This window comes from Nicrophorus vespilloides, unplaced genomic scaffold (assembly GCF_001412225.1).
Source record: "Nicrophorus vespilloides isolate i.1.1-1 unplaced genomic scaffold, Nicve_v1.0, whole genome shotgun sequence".
NCBI lineage: Eukaryota > Metazoa > Arthropoda > Insecta > Coleoptera > Silphidae > Nicrophorus > Nicrophorus vespilloides.
In genome coordinates, this window is record NW_017100082.1 from 470422 (window position 1) to 486900 (window position 16479).

General features: G+C 27.1%; 1 protein-coding gene across 4 annotated transcripts in view; it reads right to left on the bottom strand.

Annotated features, from left to right (window-relative positions):
* LOC108566976 (organic cation transporter protein-like) overlaps positions 1-15945 on the bottom strand; it is a 53467-nt gene extending 37522 nt beyond the window's left edge. The window contains exons 1-3 of one of the 4 annotated variants that reach the window (XM_017927140.1): positions 15754-15945; positions 15358-15590; positions 5408-5461 (exon numbers count right to left, since the gene is read on the bottom strand). In XM_017927140.1, the coding sequence (XP_017782629.1) occupies positions 5408-5450 (43 nt within the window). In that variant the 5' untranslated portion in view covers positions 5451-5461; positions 15358-15590; positions 15754-15945. Of the gene's footprint in view, positions 1-5407; positions 5462-15357 lie in introns of all 4 variants that reach the window. The other 3 variants (XM_017927139.1, XM_017927141.1, XM_017927143.1) reach the window with 3 other exon arrangements.
* Positions 15946-16479: the final 534 nt, after the last annotated feature.

Consider the following 16479-nt stretch of genomic DNA (forward strand, 5'->3'; position numbering starts at 1 on the left):
AAGTACATCTTGTGAATTATTATGAAGCTCTGTTATTTATACACTTTACATTTTTTCTTAATAGATTTCAGTTAAAAAAAGTTAAACAATGTGTGGATTTGACGCAATTTGGATGGTTTTCTATCCAATTTTACAGTATTAATACAATTCCTTCAATTCATTGTGATTATACTTTTTGTATATAGAAAATTACATCTTCGGAATCATTGTTAATGGATTTTAGTACAAAAAAGTTAAGCAATGTGTAGAGTGCACAGTACTTGGATGGGTTTTAACCAGTGTCTTAGATTTGCTTAAACAACTTATCGTGATTTTTTTTTCTGCATTGAAAAGTAGATTTTTTTCAAATATTAATAATAGATTTCGAAGAGTTAAGCAATTTTTGAATGAATTTGTATCTTCTCTGTCATATTTACAACATTTCCTTAAACGAGTTATTATGAATAACTTTTTTTGTATATATAAAAATATATCTTTTTATATATAATTAGAATTATGATGGTCAATTGAGAGTACAGAAAGTTAGTGCACAGTGTTTGGATGGGTTTTTATCTACTGCTTCATATTATAAACAATTCCTTAAACGAGTTATTGCCAATATTTTTTTGTATTCTGAAAACTACCTCTTTTGAATTATTCTTAATGAATTTCAGTTTAAGAAAGTTAAGCAATATGTGGATTGGATAATATTTTGATGGGTTTGTATACATTCTTCCAGATTTAACACAATTTCCTAAATGAGTTATTGTGAATTTCATTTTTTTTTGTATATTGAAAAATACATCTTTTCAAATATTATTAATAGATTTAAAAAAGTTAAGCAATACGTGTAGTAGACTACATTATCTTAAACGAGTTATTCCATATATCTTTTCTTATATATTTAAAACTGTATCTTTTGATTTATAATTAGAATTATTAAGATTTTTTTTGACCAATTGAGAGTGCAGAAAGTTAAGCAATGTACAGAGTGCACAGAATCTGGATGAGTTTTATTCACTGCCTCATATTTCAAATATTTCCTTAAACGAGTTATTTGTGAATATATTTTTTTGTATTTTTAAAAACGAATCTTTTGAATCATTATTAATAGATATCAGTTTAAAAAAGTTAAGCAATGCGTGGAGTGGACAATATTTTGATGGGTTTGTATCCATTATTCCAGATTTAACCCAGTTTTTAAATCAGTTATTATGATTTTTTTTTTGTATATTGAAAAGTACATCTTTTGAAATGTTATTAATTGGTTTCAAAGATCATGTGGTGGAGAATATTTGAATGAATTTGTATCATCTCTTCCAGATTTACCATATTTCCTAAAAAGAGTTATTCAATATAATTTTATGTATATTTAAAAATATATCTTTTCAATTATAATTAGAATTATTGAGATTTTGTTTGCAACGTGTGAAGTGGAAATATTTGGATGTGTTTTTTATAAATAATGGAAATTTTAATATCTTAATACTTAAGGTCAATTACTTGTACAGATTGATATTACTTCTAAGTATAAATCTCTATCACACAGTAATAAAATATCAACAACAATTAACATAAATAATTGCTTGATACCAAAATTAATCAACGTTTAGTAAATCATGGAAAAGTATGGAAATGCAGTTGATTTATTACGCAAATACAAATTATCTTATTAAAAAAAAGAAACCTTTATGTTGTCATACTTCCTGCGCAATACCGCTTTTCCTCAGCCTCTAGCAAATTACAAACAGTGGATATTGCGATACATCCAATTTTTTCTCTCTCCAATTTGCGTTTTCCTCCGAGCGTTTCCTCTAAGGCCACCAAATAAAACACGAACAAAATAGGCAAAAACCTAAGATTTCAATTTTTGCAAATAAACAATCAAACATTTGACCTACTTTTTTGCAATTCTCAAAAGCAAACAGGTAGAGTGAACTCTAATCCTCGTAGTTTATTTTCGGTTAATGAGCGAACGCTCGACCTTGGCAATGGGAAAGAAAGTGAAATCCGAAGGTGGAGACCGTAAATCATATCTCCATTTAGCCGCAGACGGTTTCGTCGGGGGCAACCTTGCTTCGCTCGTTATATTGACCTTAGATCGTGGCGCAGCGTCTCAGTTCCGGCGATCCTTGATCGCAGCAGTTCCGGCTTTACTTATTTTTTTTTGTTCTTGTACTTCAAATGATTCAAACGTTTTATTTATGTCCGTTTTGTTATTTCTAATTTATTATTATTTTTTTTGTTTCAGATTCCTTCTAGGTCGTTCGGATAATATATTGTAAGCAGGTCAAAACGTTCGAATTGATTTGCATTGTTGGTGGGACGTTATCCTTATATCAGTTATCCTTGCAATTATTTTTTTTGTTTTGACAATCAGTTTAAGGTTTAAACTTTTATATTATGTAATATTTCTGCATTTTTTACCACTTCTAAATACAGTGGTACCTCGCTTAACGAGTTTAAACCGTTCCAAAATTTCCGGATTTTTACTCGTATAGTGAAACATATTCAAAAATACACAAGTTCTCTTCTCTTCTCATCATCATTCGATATGCGAAACATCACTCGTTAATCGAGTCATTTTTCTTATAATTAATTTTTCTCGTTAAGCCAAAGATTTGTTAATCGAAAGACTCGTTATTTAATTTGCATTATTTACAAGGATAAAAATATTTTTCAATTATCCTCGCTCTTTTTCTATCAAGAAATGTAGCTTAGTTTGAGGTTTCTATTTTTGTTTTTTCTCGATTATTTATGTAAATATTATGTTATTTTTCTTCATTTTTCAACAGCTTTAAATATTCTTGATTTTTTACTGCATTTATTTCATGATTTTCATGTAAAATGGTACAAATATAAAAGGAAATACGGCTCAGTTTGATTATGATGTAATTATAGAATTATTACAGCTTTTTGTCAAATGTAATTGCTTTTTTTTCTATTAAGAAATGTAGCTCAGTTTGAGGTTTCTATTTTTGTTTTTCTTCATTTTTCAATAGCTTTAAATATTCTTGACTTTTTACTGCATTTATTTCATGATTTTCATGTAAAATGGTTCAATGATATAAGGAAATACTACTCAGTTTGATTATGATGTAATAATTCTATATTATTATCAAATTTAATTGCTTTTTTTCTATTAAGAAATGTAGCTCAGTTTGAGGTTTCAATTCTTTGTTTTTGTAGCTTATTTATGCAAATATTATGTAAGTTATTCTTCATCTTTCAAAACCTTTAAATATTCTTGACTTTTTATTGCATTTATTTCATGATTTCCATGTAAAATGGTACAATGATATAAGGAAATACTACTCAGTTTGATTATGATGTAATAATTCTGTATTATTGTCAAATTTAATTGATTTTTTTTTTAAGAAATGTAGCTCAGTTTGAGGTTTCGTCTTTTAGTTTTTGTAGCTTATTTATGCAAATATTATGTAAGTTTTTCTTCATTTTTCAAAACCTTTAAATATTCTTGACTTTTTACTGCATTTATTTCATGATTTTCATTTAACATGATTCAATTATGTAAGAAAATACTACTCACTTTGATAATGATGTAATAATTCTATATTATTGTCAAATTTAATTGCTTTTTTTTCTATTAAGAAATGTAGCTCAGTTTGAGGTTTCGTCTTTTTATTTTTGTAGCTTATTTATGCAAATATTATGTAAGTTTTTCTTCATTTTTCAACGGTTTTAAATATTCTTGAATTTTTATATGATTTTCATGAAGCATGTTGCAAATATATAAGGAAATACGGCTCAGTTTGATTATTATGTAATAATTCGGTTTTATTGTCTTCAATTTTTCTCATATCAAAAGTTGGAAATTTAATTACAATTAAATGTTTCATGAATAAATACGATTTTCTAAACATATTTGTAAAAAAAATAAAGGCAATACAAAAAAAACCTTAATAATTAATCATTGGGTCATTTTGACCCACACTACATATTTGCGTAGTAGTTAAGGAACATAAATTCATAAATTATGTTTTATCAAATTGGTTTATATTTTTGTGTATATGTTCTTTGTACAATAAAACAGAAGTATAATTTTGATGTAATTTTAAAAGTCATCATAATATTAAAATAAATGTTGTATGTATGTTTTCATTAAATTAATTTCAATATAACAAACAAATTAGATCTATAATATTGGGTGAAGTAAAACGTTCTGAGCGTTTTGTCTCATACATCAAGGCATCTTCTTGAGACCTAATGCAAATGTTTCTAAACAGTTTTCTGGCTAATCTTCAGTTCCTGGACAATGGAATAAGTGACTCGATGAAGAATGTATCGAATTTTCTCTTTTTTTTTACCTCCAGTTTGGAACGTTCTAACACACAACTGGATTCACTAAATACAAAACTTTCAAAGAACTTTTTTTAAAGCGTCATGTAGCCTTTAAGTCGCAGTGTAGAATAACAAGATGCAACGTATACATCATGAGATATGGCTCACTAAAGAAAAACGCTCAAAACTTTTTAGTTCACTCAATATTATATAAAGTTTGTAACAATATTTGTATAATCTTTCATTAAAAATAATAAAATAAAACAATGTTGCATTTTAGTAAATTAAACAAATTTTCATATTTTGTATAAAATACAACAATAATAAGTGGAATAGATAAGAAAATACTCGGAACTTTGAATTGTTTATATTCACTGAAAATTGAAACAATTCAAACCTAAACAAATTGAAATAATTCATATTTGTTTACAAAATAGTCAGATTGTATATAAATACAAACAATAGTAGTAATGTTAGAGAAATATTTACAAAAATACTATAAATAATGTTCAAGTTATGCATTAAAGTTATTTTGTTTATTTACAAAAAGATAAAAAAATATTTTAATTGGATTCATACAATTTTTTACTTTTTTACATTTTTTTTATTATTGTAAGTTTGTCAAATTTGTTCAATTTTTATTAATTATTTTACAAAAACACGTGTAGAAATGCAAGAATTAATAATATTTTTAATATTTATTTTAATTGGATTTAAATTTATATAAGTTTTTATTCAACAGTTGATGATAAAAGATGACACATTTCCAAATTCGGTGCATTTCCTAGAACTATCTTACAAAAACACGTGCTGGTAAATAACATTAATATCTATATTAATTCTAAGTAATAATAAAGTCGGAATTGATAATACGTAATGTAATTACGTTATGTTATATTATTTCTTCAAGTTAAATTGCATTTGGTTTATTTCCTAAAAATATCTCACGAAAAAACGTACAGGTAACAATCATTTCAGAGCATTTCATATAGATTTAAATTTGAATATGTTTTGATTACATTTGGTGCGTTTCCTAAAATAATTCACACGAAAACAAGTGCAACTAAACAAGATTTGTGCTTTCTACAATAGTTTGTGCATAAAAATCAAAAGAACAAATACATACCCAGCTTTTTCCAGAAGCGACATAGCATTTCGCCGAGGTACATCTTGGAACGAGCTTGAACAGAATAAGCGAAACGTCTCAATTGTGTAGAAAAACGTTTTTTTTTCTATGTGGATTTAACACAATACCAGATAATGTTAATCCTCATGAATGTTTTGTGTATATACAAAAAAACACACACATTTTCTATTTATTCACTTATGTTAGATAGTGCACAGCTTCGCAAAACAATTCCTTATGTTACATATATTCATTGATGGAATAGTTGCAATTATCCTTGCACCATAACCTTTCCTAAGCTATTTCAATACGTACAGTCAGCGTTTCTATTTACATTTGCATACGAGGCAAGAAAAATAAAGATTAATGCGAACCACCCCAGTAAATCACGGTATAAATTAATTCGCATTAGCCGAAGGAAACAATTAAAACAATAAGATTATAGACGCCTTTAGTCGGCTCACGCCTACACACCTAGGAAGTGTTTACGTTTCGAGAAATAAATTCCTAAGTGTTTGTTTATGATGAAACTACTGAATTGTGTTACAGCTCTATAAATAATGCAACTTTTCATTGCGTCGATTTGCATCTGTAACACTTTTATTACGATTTGCAAAGAAAATCGAAAAACTGTTTACAACTTTGATGCAATTGATCGAAATGCAATTTCCTAACGCTTGCAGGAAAATTGCGTGTGTTTTTTTTTAGAAAGCTGGTTTCCATTGAAATGTTTGTAATTGATAGGTTAACGCACGGTAATTATGTAATTATTTTTGGTCGAATCTGTTTTTTTTTTTTGTTATTAAGGTCTCGGTCAGCCGTTGCCGTTACGCAATTACATCTGGTTCGTTATTTATGTCGTGATTTCTGCTTCCGATCAATTTGGAACGCTTCCTATATTATTCGTAGGTCATGGCATTGGCGCTACCCACGTTGAATTACTCAATAAATCATAAAAAGTTTTTTTTTATGTAATCTGATTCTCTTTTTCCGACCTTCTTCAGTAGCAATTTCTTGGTACAACTTTTATGTTAATATTTCTTTACAATTCTTTACTTGTAAACTTCTTCTGCAAGTATCATTTTTATGTTTGGAAGAAGTTTTAAGTTTATATTTATTTAAAATTATTTATTTGTAAACATCTACTTCCAATATCATTTTCTTATTAGGAAAATCATTGTTAGTTTCACTTGTAAACTTGCACCTTCAAAATCATTTTCTTGTTTTGAAAAAACATTATTAGTTTTAAGATTATTTACTTATAAACTTCTTAATTTAAATATCATTTTCTTAGTAGGAAAAATGTTGTTAGCTTTAAGATTTTTTACCTCTAAACTTCTATTTTTAATAAGATTTCAATAAGTTAGTAAAACATTATTAATTTTACATTAATATTTCTTTACTATTGTTTACTCATCAACTATAACAATTATTTTTACATTTTTGTAACTTTAAGAACAAAAATCTAATAAAAGTTTTTTTAAAAACATTCTTACATAATGCAAGGATAAAAATGACCTTAATTTACATAAAAAAATATTAAATTTATTAACATTCTTTGAATTGTATTTTTTTTTAATAAATCTTTTAGGAAATAATTTGTTTTCAAATATAACAAACACTGAAATATTTATTCTTCCTTTAATAAACCAAATTTGGTAAATTCTATATATGGATGTATGTAAAACCTTAAATTGGATATTTCAGAAAAGGCAACTAATTGCATCTTTGAAGTCACGAATCGAAGGTGAACTTGATTCGACTCGAAATTGATTTTTTTTTTTCGAAGGTTCTGACTGACGTTTCGATCATTGTACAAATATACTGGTATCATAAACATAGGTATTTTGTTTAAATTTCTCGAGGCCATCCTCCATAGAGTAAGATTTGTATTGCAAATAGATAAGCATCGCCATTATCCGACACTTAATCTGTTGCGTTAATTCTTTGCATACACTCGAGGTTGAATTCCTCACTGTCTCAAATGTGTATTAATATCTACTGTTTTCCGCAGATATGATTACTATACACAGTAGACAATAATTGAACATGTTTGCATATGGTTTTTGTAAGAAATTGTTACATTTTGTAATTGTAACATTGATTTTATTTAAGAATGATCAAATAGATGGCGTGTCAAAATAAGCTTGTCACTTTCAAAATAATATAACCCATTATGCAAAATATCGAAAAACATATACAATTGAACTCAAATTATTAATCGTTTGATTTTTATAAATTTATAGCCAATTTTTAATATGCAAAAACTCGTAATTAAATAAAGAAACCGAAATATTGGATTAAAAAAAAAATATTCTAAGAAAGGTGATATAATGTGCTATTTTTAGTTCAGACATTGTGAAATAGATGGAGTATCAGAATTAATATGTCACGTTTATTATATATGTGAAAAAAAGTTCGAAGAACCATTGTCGTTCCTTGGTATTAATCAGACAAAAAGGATACACAAGGATCTTAAAATTGTACCAGATGAAGAATCTATTGGTTAAATGATTTAATGATTGTAACTGTATGTAATGACTGTAACGTTTCAATTTATTAGATTTACTTAAAAATTTCATTGTATTTTAATGTGTCATATTATGTAATTGTGAAATAATTTGGTGAATGTCATCTGTCAAATAATTTGGTGATTGTCATCTGTCAAATAATTTATTGACTGTCAACTTTCAAATTATAGTTGTGTGTGTCAACTGTCATATAGTTTGTTCAGTGTCAACTGTCAGATATCTGGCAAAATTGAGCTCAACACAAGCTAATTGGAGGGTGTGGATGTTAAAAAAAAGAACAACTGTCAGATCATTTATTGAGTGTCAACTGTAAAATAATTGATTGAGTTTGTTTGTTATTAACAAAATCTAAATTTTCAAATATTTTAGTATATGACTTTGATAAAGATGTTACTTTCTTATACTATAATAAACGGTACATTCCAAATGCGTCTAATCCAATTGTGTTGCCGAAAAGGTGTATCACGTAATCCAATTGAAAAAAATTGCGGCTAAGCATCGGACCATATAAAAGAGGACTCATCGAAAATGGCTGTCAAAGTTCATTGAAATTTATCGCGCGTATTGTCCGGCACTTCAATTAAAGACTAAGTAAAGAGATTATCTCCTCATCTCCGTTATTATACAACAATTTTTTATTTTCGATCATGCAAAAATTGGGATAGAAAAAAATAACGAAGACGAAGAAACAGCGCAATTTGAACTTTGTCACACGTCCGTATATGTGTTTGTTATTCAATTAATTGTTAATTACTTCAAGTAACATCAATTAATTGCAACCTTAGCTGAAAGTCCGCCTCAGACGCGCATTCGTTTTAATTAATGATGATGAGACAAATAACAAAAAAATGGCAGTTCCATTCTACGAATTAGATATTGCAAAATCGACTAATTTGAATATATTTTTTTATAAATTTTAACTTTTCTTAAATAAACGTACTATATATAGTAGTTATTTTTTTGTTCAACTAATTGTTATAATTACCTACTTAATTAGTTGAACGTCAACTGTCAAATAATTTGTTGATTGTCAATTGTCAAATAATTTATTTAATGTCAACTGTCAAATAATTCATTTAAATGTCAACTTGTCAATTTAGTAGTGACTTTATTTTATTTGTTTTTATATGTAAAACAATATTATTGAAATAATTGTTATACTAAACTAACTTCTAAACTAATTTTTATAATGAACTATATAATTAGCTAAATGTCAACTGTCAACAAAATTATTGAATGTCAACAGTCAAATAATTCATTGCTGCCAAAAATGTATTTTATGTCAACTGTCATTAATTCATTTTAGTGTCAACAGTTGTAATAAAAGAAATAAATTGAATTGATACTTGTAAAATCGAAATATTTCAATACAATTTCAGAAATTTGTATTTCTAAATTTCTAATAATATACATAATTTAATTTAGTAGTTACTTTTTTTTGTTTAATTTTATGTGTAAAACAATATTATTGAAATAATTGTTATAATTAATATACTGAAGTAACTTCTAAAGTAATTGTGATAATTAACGACATAATTAGTTAAATGTCAAATGTCAAAAAAATTATTGAATGTCAACAATCAAATAATTTGTTTTATGACAAATGTCAAATAATTAATTTGTTAATTCAACTACAATATCAATAAAATGTTATTTTTTTTTTTCTTAAATTTGGAATAATAAACATAACTTAGTTTAGTAGTTACTTTTGTTGTTTGTTTTTATGTGTAAAACAATGTTATTGAAATAATTTTTACAATAATTATAATAAACTAACAATAATTAGTCAAATGTCAACTGTCAAAAAATGTATTGAATGTCAACAGTCAAATAATTTGTCAACACAACAATAATTTTTACAATTAACTACTAAATTAGTTGAATTCCTTTGATTATTTTCTTAATAATTATAAAGAAAAGTTTCATATACAATTTGTGATTGATTTTACTTTTGTTTCCAAATTTTGTTTATAATTTTAACATTTTGTCGTTCTTGTTGTTTGTAAAACAACAAATTTAGTAATTTTGAATATACAGCTATTGAAAATTTTTATTGTTCTTGTAGAACAATGATAATTCTTATAAGAAACAACATAAACAACATTTATAATGAGAATAAATGCGTATTTGCAAATTGCGAACGTTTCTTGTATAATGATTGTTACGTATGTTGTTTATCGAATTTCCAAGGGGATAGTTTAAATACTCTTCACGGTTGGTAGTCGTGCGACGCGAAGAATTCGTCGCATAACACACATTTTCCCATTGCTCTTCCTCCTTCAAAATTACATTATAATTGCTCGCAGAACAATGTTTATTGCGAGATTTGATTTGTTTACTTCTGATGCTAATGAAATAATTGCGACAACTGCGACAAAACAAAATGAAAAAGAAAAAAGTAATAAAATGATGTTGTTGATTATATATAAAAAAGCAATAATTATTAAAATGCGATTATGTCAGGCGAATTCAATTGAAAGCGCACGTGAAGTAATAATAATAATAGAGACACACGGTGATGAACTATTCCAGTTTTGTTGCAGCAACAGGCGTCTATTTAGTGCACTTGCTTTCACATTACAAGAAAGTCAACACATTCAGGCATTGCCATATCATTTACTATGAGACACTTTTCCATTGCAGCTTTAATACAGACAAACAAAAACTATGATCATTGGCTTCGGCACACAAAACGTTCGTCTTGCAGAGAGAAGCGTTACGCAACGGCTCCTGCAGATACGGTTCACTATGTTAGACGTGTTGCGAAATGCCCGTTTGTTATATAATACTGGTCTGGGAACTGCGGTGCGCTACGATTCATTTTCTTGGATAATATCGATAAACAATAGTCAACTTCTCTAAATAAGTTATATAACTTAGAGATAGAGAATTTGGAAATTTAATAAATTAACTAATATTAATTATTGTATGAAATTTGGGTGAGAAATATTGAAAATGAATTGAAGCGTGGATGTGAGAATAAAAAAAGTTGTAATGTGTGTTGTAAATCGAAAACTATTTTTATCCTCGATCTATTTATGGTTCGTAATAGAAAGTTCATTTACCGGATTCGTTTAATCATCGTTTGGGATTTGAATAGTGAAAACAATGAGTGCGTTGCGATATTTGATCGAATCGATGAATCAATCATTTTGTTTGGTTTGAAATGAAATCATGAAATAATGAGTCATCTAGACCTAATTAAGTCACTTGAAAAACAATAAAAAACGCGAAACAAAGTTACTTTGATAACAATAAAACTGTTGCAATAACAAACAAAAAGCGATGTATTCCAAATAGATTAAGAATGTATGAATCATTAAAAAAAACATACTTATTGTAATAACACAAAACAGTACTAATTGTTTTGAGAAATGAATGAAAATCGTGGTAAATATTCGAATGATTTCAATGTATTTTGAAAAATTGTTTAAATAGGAAATTTTTACTAAAAATCAATTTTTTGCTTTGGATTTATCTAAATCGATTTTTCTTATTTAAATACTGAAATAATTCAATAAAAAATTACAAAATATAACGAAATATTTATAGAATTTCAAATATTGAGCAATTTTTTAAGAATGTTACTAAAATAAGTTGTAAAATAAATTTAACATTGTAAAAATCGGAAATATTTGCAACTATATTACTTTTATTATTTGGATTGATGGAATTCAATTTTTCTTATTAAAACTAACTCAATGAGAAACTACAATAAAAACATTTGAAATTAACGAAATATTTTGAAAAATGAAAGTAATTTGTAGAATTTTTGAATTTTCTTATTAAAAATTTGAAAATAAAAAAATGTATAAATCTTATAAACATTTGTTAGTGTTTTTGATAAAGTTTAACATATTATTAAATAGAAAAATATTTACAATTCAAAATTAAGTGTATATACAACATTGAAGGAATTCAACTTTTCATGAAAATGAGTCACGTAGACTTAATTCAATCATGTGAAAATAAAAAAAAATATGAAACAAAGTTAAATTGATAACAATAAAAAAACTTGTGTTAAAAACATTGATATATTTAAAACTGATTGAAGAAATTAAAGAATATATTTAGCATTGTTTAAGTAGGAAATATTTACATGTAAAAATAACATTAATGATTTGGATTTTAGAAAAAAAAACTCAATGATTTAAATCGAAGGTTGGATTTGTTATTTATTTCATTTATATTAATATTATCTGATATCGTCAAGTAGTAAATCCTATTGTTAAATGAGAAGTAATGTACTGGAATGTACAAATAACTTGAAGATAAGTATAATTTTTTATTAAGATAAGTTTCTTGAACCAGAAAACGTTTGATCGATAACAAAGAAAATAATGGATAATGAGCAAAATGAATTGTAAGAAAAATTACTTGCTTAACGAGCGACGTTTCGCATAACGAGTGACGATGGGAAGAGAAATCTCGGATTGCGCGCTTGCTACATCATTTTTAAGACTTGTGTATTTTTGAATATGTTTCACTTTACGAGTAAAAATCCGGAAATTTTGGAACGGAAGGTTCCACTGTATATCAATAAAGTGAATCAAAATATAATTAGGTTTTTTTTTATATTAAGGAAGAACAATAAAAATGTTGTTTACTTATTTCGTAGATATTTTAAGGAAATAGTTTTTCGTGTTAAGGACATTTCACGTTTGTTATTGGCTATTATAACTTGTATACGTATCCTTCGAAACGCATGTAATACAATGCCAAGGAAAACTATTCATTATTCCGCTCCATTTTCATATTCGACAAATTAAACGGACACCACGAGAATGAAACGCGTGCAGTTAACGAGAAACGCAATCATAAATCATACATTTCAATGTAAGCCTCAATCAAAAAAAAATAAAAAATATGTTTACAATATTCATTGTGAACATTAATTTTATGATGAAAAAATGATTCTGTTTTGAAATCGTTTAATGCGGATTTGATCAGTCCGGATTCACTATAGTACGGTTCGAAAATTTCGAAATAAACTAACTTTTAATTGAAACACATATATTCTCGATTTGTCCGGTTTTGGTACGCGTTTTGTTTTTCATGAAAGTTTTACAAGTAATTCTAAGAACTGGAATGTGCTGAAGTTCATGTAATCTCGTCGGGTCGTGGCAAATTTATGTTTTGTTTAAACAATTTGCATAAACGATAAAGGTTTTGGACTTTTGAATCCACTAAGATTATAACTTTTTTAGGTAATTGTTGCGAATTATTCTTATTTTCTGTTTGTTTTAATATGGAATAATAATGAATTTGTGAAATAGATCTTATTTACTTTGTATATATTCTTTGAGGGCGACTAATAGCCGAATGGTTAAGTGTGTGTGAGCGAGTGGGCGCAGGTTCGAATCCTGGTCAAGCCAGGCCCTTTGTGAGCCCTCTCGGTGCTTGCAGCAATAGGTCCATCGTTCATCACAAATGGACAGTCAAATTAATGAGGTTCAACATATGGACCTTCAGCCAAGTCGATGGACAATGACAGTATTAAGGATAGCAACATATTCACAGTCAAAGGAAATAGTGGAATCGCAGAGCATCAATATACTACTGAAGTTAAGCTACAAGAAGACAGCTAACCAACAAATTATAAAAATCGAATCATCGCAATGGTAACTATCCAGCAGGAAAGATTATCTATTTAATGATGAACAGAATGTGAATAAAATTAAAAAAATATATTCTTTAAATCGCAAATTCTTGAATGTTTGATAAAATTAAACGCATTTACATTTAATTCCAATGAGTTTTGACCTTTCCGACACTTTAATAGTTAATAAAGATTACGTTTTGTTATTTTCTAAACACTTTTATTTAACACATTTACAGTCTGAAAACTTATCTATGTCGTTTCGCAATTCAATTCAATAATCAATAATAATTTCTTGCATAATCATTACAATTCGCATCATTGATTTTAGTAGAACAAAAAAAAGTACCGATTATTAACTTGAACGTGTTTTTTTGTTTCGATAAGAAACAATAACTTATATATTTAACTGCATTCATGTCGAACTGATAAGTAAAGAAAACAAGTTAAACATTGCCATAAATTTGGTTTTAATTGGTTCTAAAAAGTGAAACAGTACACTCACGAAAAGATAGCAGAAATTGTTATTGTTCAGTCAGTAAGTCAAATTTAAAAAAAAAATAATGTATTGCAGTTCATTGCGTACAATGTTTTATGCGTTACAATCAAGTAATATGTACGTCAATAGTTTCTTAAGATATTTTATTTAATATTTAAAAACTAATCGTATTTTTTTTTCTTTTTTAAATTGATAATTATTACTATTATCAGCACTATTTACAAAACATTTCGCACCAAGCGACGTAGATAATTGTGTAATCGTTATTAAATTTTGTGTCAAAGTAAATAAGACAAAAAGAAAAACAATAAATTTCGTTAATTATTTCGTGCGGTCTTTCCTGAAAAAAAAAGTAATAAAGTTTAGTTTTATTGCCGTTTTCTCATCATGGTAAGCCGCACTTGATTGATGATGCTCATTCATTCGTATGTTTTTAATTGATTCGCTTTTATTGCTTGCTTAAAACGAAATTTTCCTGTATTCGAATAAACTGATTTATTTATATACATGACAATCCTTTTTCGCGTTGTCACAACATTAATTATATTTACTTGTATTTTTCTTAAACCTTTTTATTCTTGATATTCAACATTTTTTAACTTCTTTTGACCCAACATTTTCATATTTTAAACAAATTTATGCAAGTTTCTTGATGTTTTATTCATTCTTGTATAAATTTGTTTTTGTTAAAATAATTATCAAACAATCTTTATATTTTCATTGATTTTTAGTTAATGAACTAATTAAAATATTGTTTTTAGTACAAAATTTTACTAATTATCAATTTGTTATTATCATTAGAAAAAATCAGTTTCATTAAACAAAAAAAATTCCGTTAAAATTTCAAATTCAATACAAATTGTACTTTTTATTTCTTCCAGCTAAGATAACAAAAATTACTATAAATTGGTTAAAAATGTTCGAAATTATCAATTTTTCACTACATAATACATTTTATTTTTACAAAGATTTACATATTTATGTATGATGTATACTAGTAACATAAAACGTACAAAAAAAACAATTTAAAATTTTAAAAAAATGTTTGTTATTAAGCACAGTTTTAAACTCTAAAATATTTTGTTGATTTTTCATGCGAAATATCCCAATAATTTTGTAACATAATTCCATTATTTTTGAAGGAATTTTTCATAAATATACAACTTTTTTTAGGTATATTTTTCATAAAGTAAGACAATAAAAGGAAAGTTATTCTTATTTTGAACATAAAATTCGAATGGTTACTGCAAATTGGTTTTTAATACTCTTGAAACAGGTTTTTTTTTCTAAGTAAGTGTTGATTAGTCTATTGCATTCTTACCTTTTGGTTCGAGTTGGAATTACACAAAAAATATCAAACACTGAACACTTTGAACGAGTTGTTGTCTTTGGTAGTTTCTTTGGTTTTGTTTGAAAGTTCTCCGAACGCACTTCAGTCAATTAGTCAATTAGCAAAAGGTTGTATCATCCTCACGTTAACCGTGTGTGTATGTGGACAAACGTGCGGTGGTCAATTGAACGATTTGCTTTACGCGCTTGGATTCGGAAGTGATACTAAAACTCATCATATGTAACACATGTTATATGATGCCCATGTACGTACGTATGTATATATTTATATGTACAAGTATGTAAGTGTATGTACGTACGTAGTTGAGTCGTGCAACTGATAGTGAAACGCCGTTTACACATTTATACCAAAGAAAATCCTCCCTACCTCGAGCAGCGAAACTGATCGGATCCTGCCACCTAGGACCACCACTTCCAGCGACCCGGAAGATGAGGAGAAGCCATACGGCGCGCGGATTATTCTATCCTTGTAAATTGGCATACGCACTCATACTGCTCATACAGACGTGCATTACGTTCGGTGTCCAAACGAACGACGCAACATTTTGGGACAGAGAAAGAGCTACTGCGGCTCCACGAATTGATGAGGGGAATTGATAAATTATTGTTAATTGTCCACACTTATTATAGCTTTTTTTCCTTCTCGCAGCTTTTGCGAATAGACATGTTTGCACAGCGATCAATGTTTAATGATGCACTTGCCTCGGTGCATACGAAATGAATCATTGCGAAATCGTTCAATTTATTCATGGAAATCATTATTTCTTAGAACGAAGTACGTTTTGTTCTTGATTCAAATTGTTTACATTTTATACATAAACAAAGATTTATTTTGATAATCAATTTGAAATGATATAAAAACTGTTTACAACGTAAAAATCGAAGATTCATTTCAACATTAAAAAATATACTAGATTTTGTATAATTTATTGATGGTTTTTGTTATTCAAAAGTTTCCACAGTTAAAATTATCAAATAATTAAAGATTGATTTAATGAAGAAATGTATTTACGATTTTGAGTAGGTTCATTAATTTAATTAATTAGGACTTGATTACGAAATATATATTACTTAACCAATAGTTGCATAGATT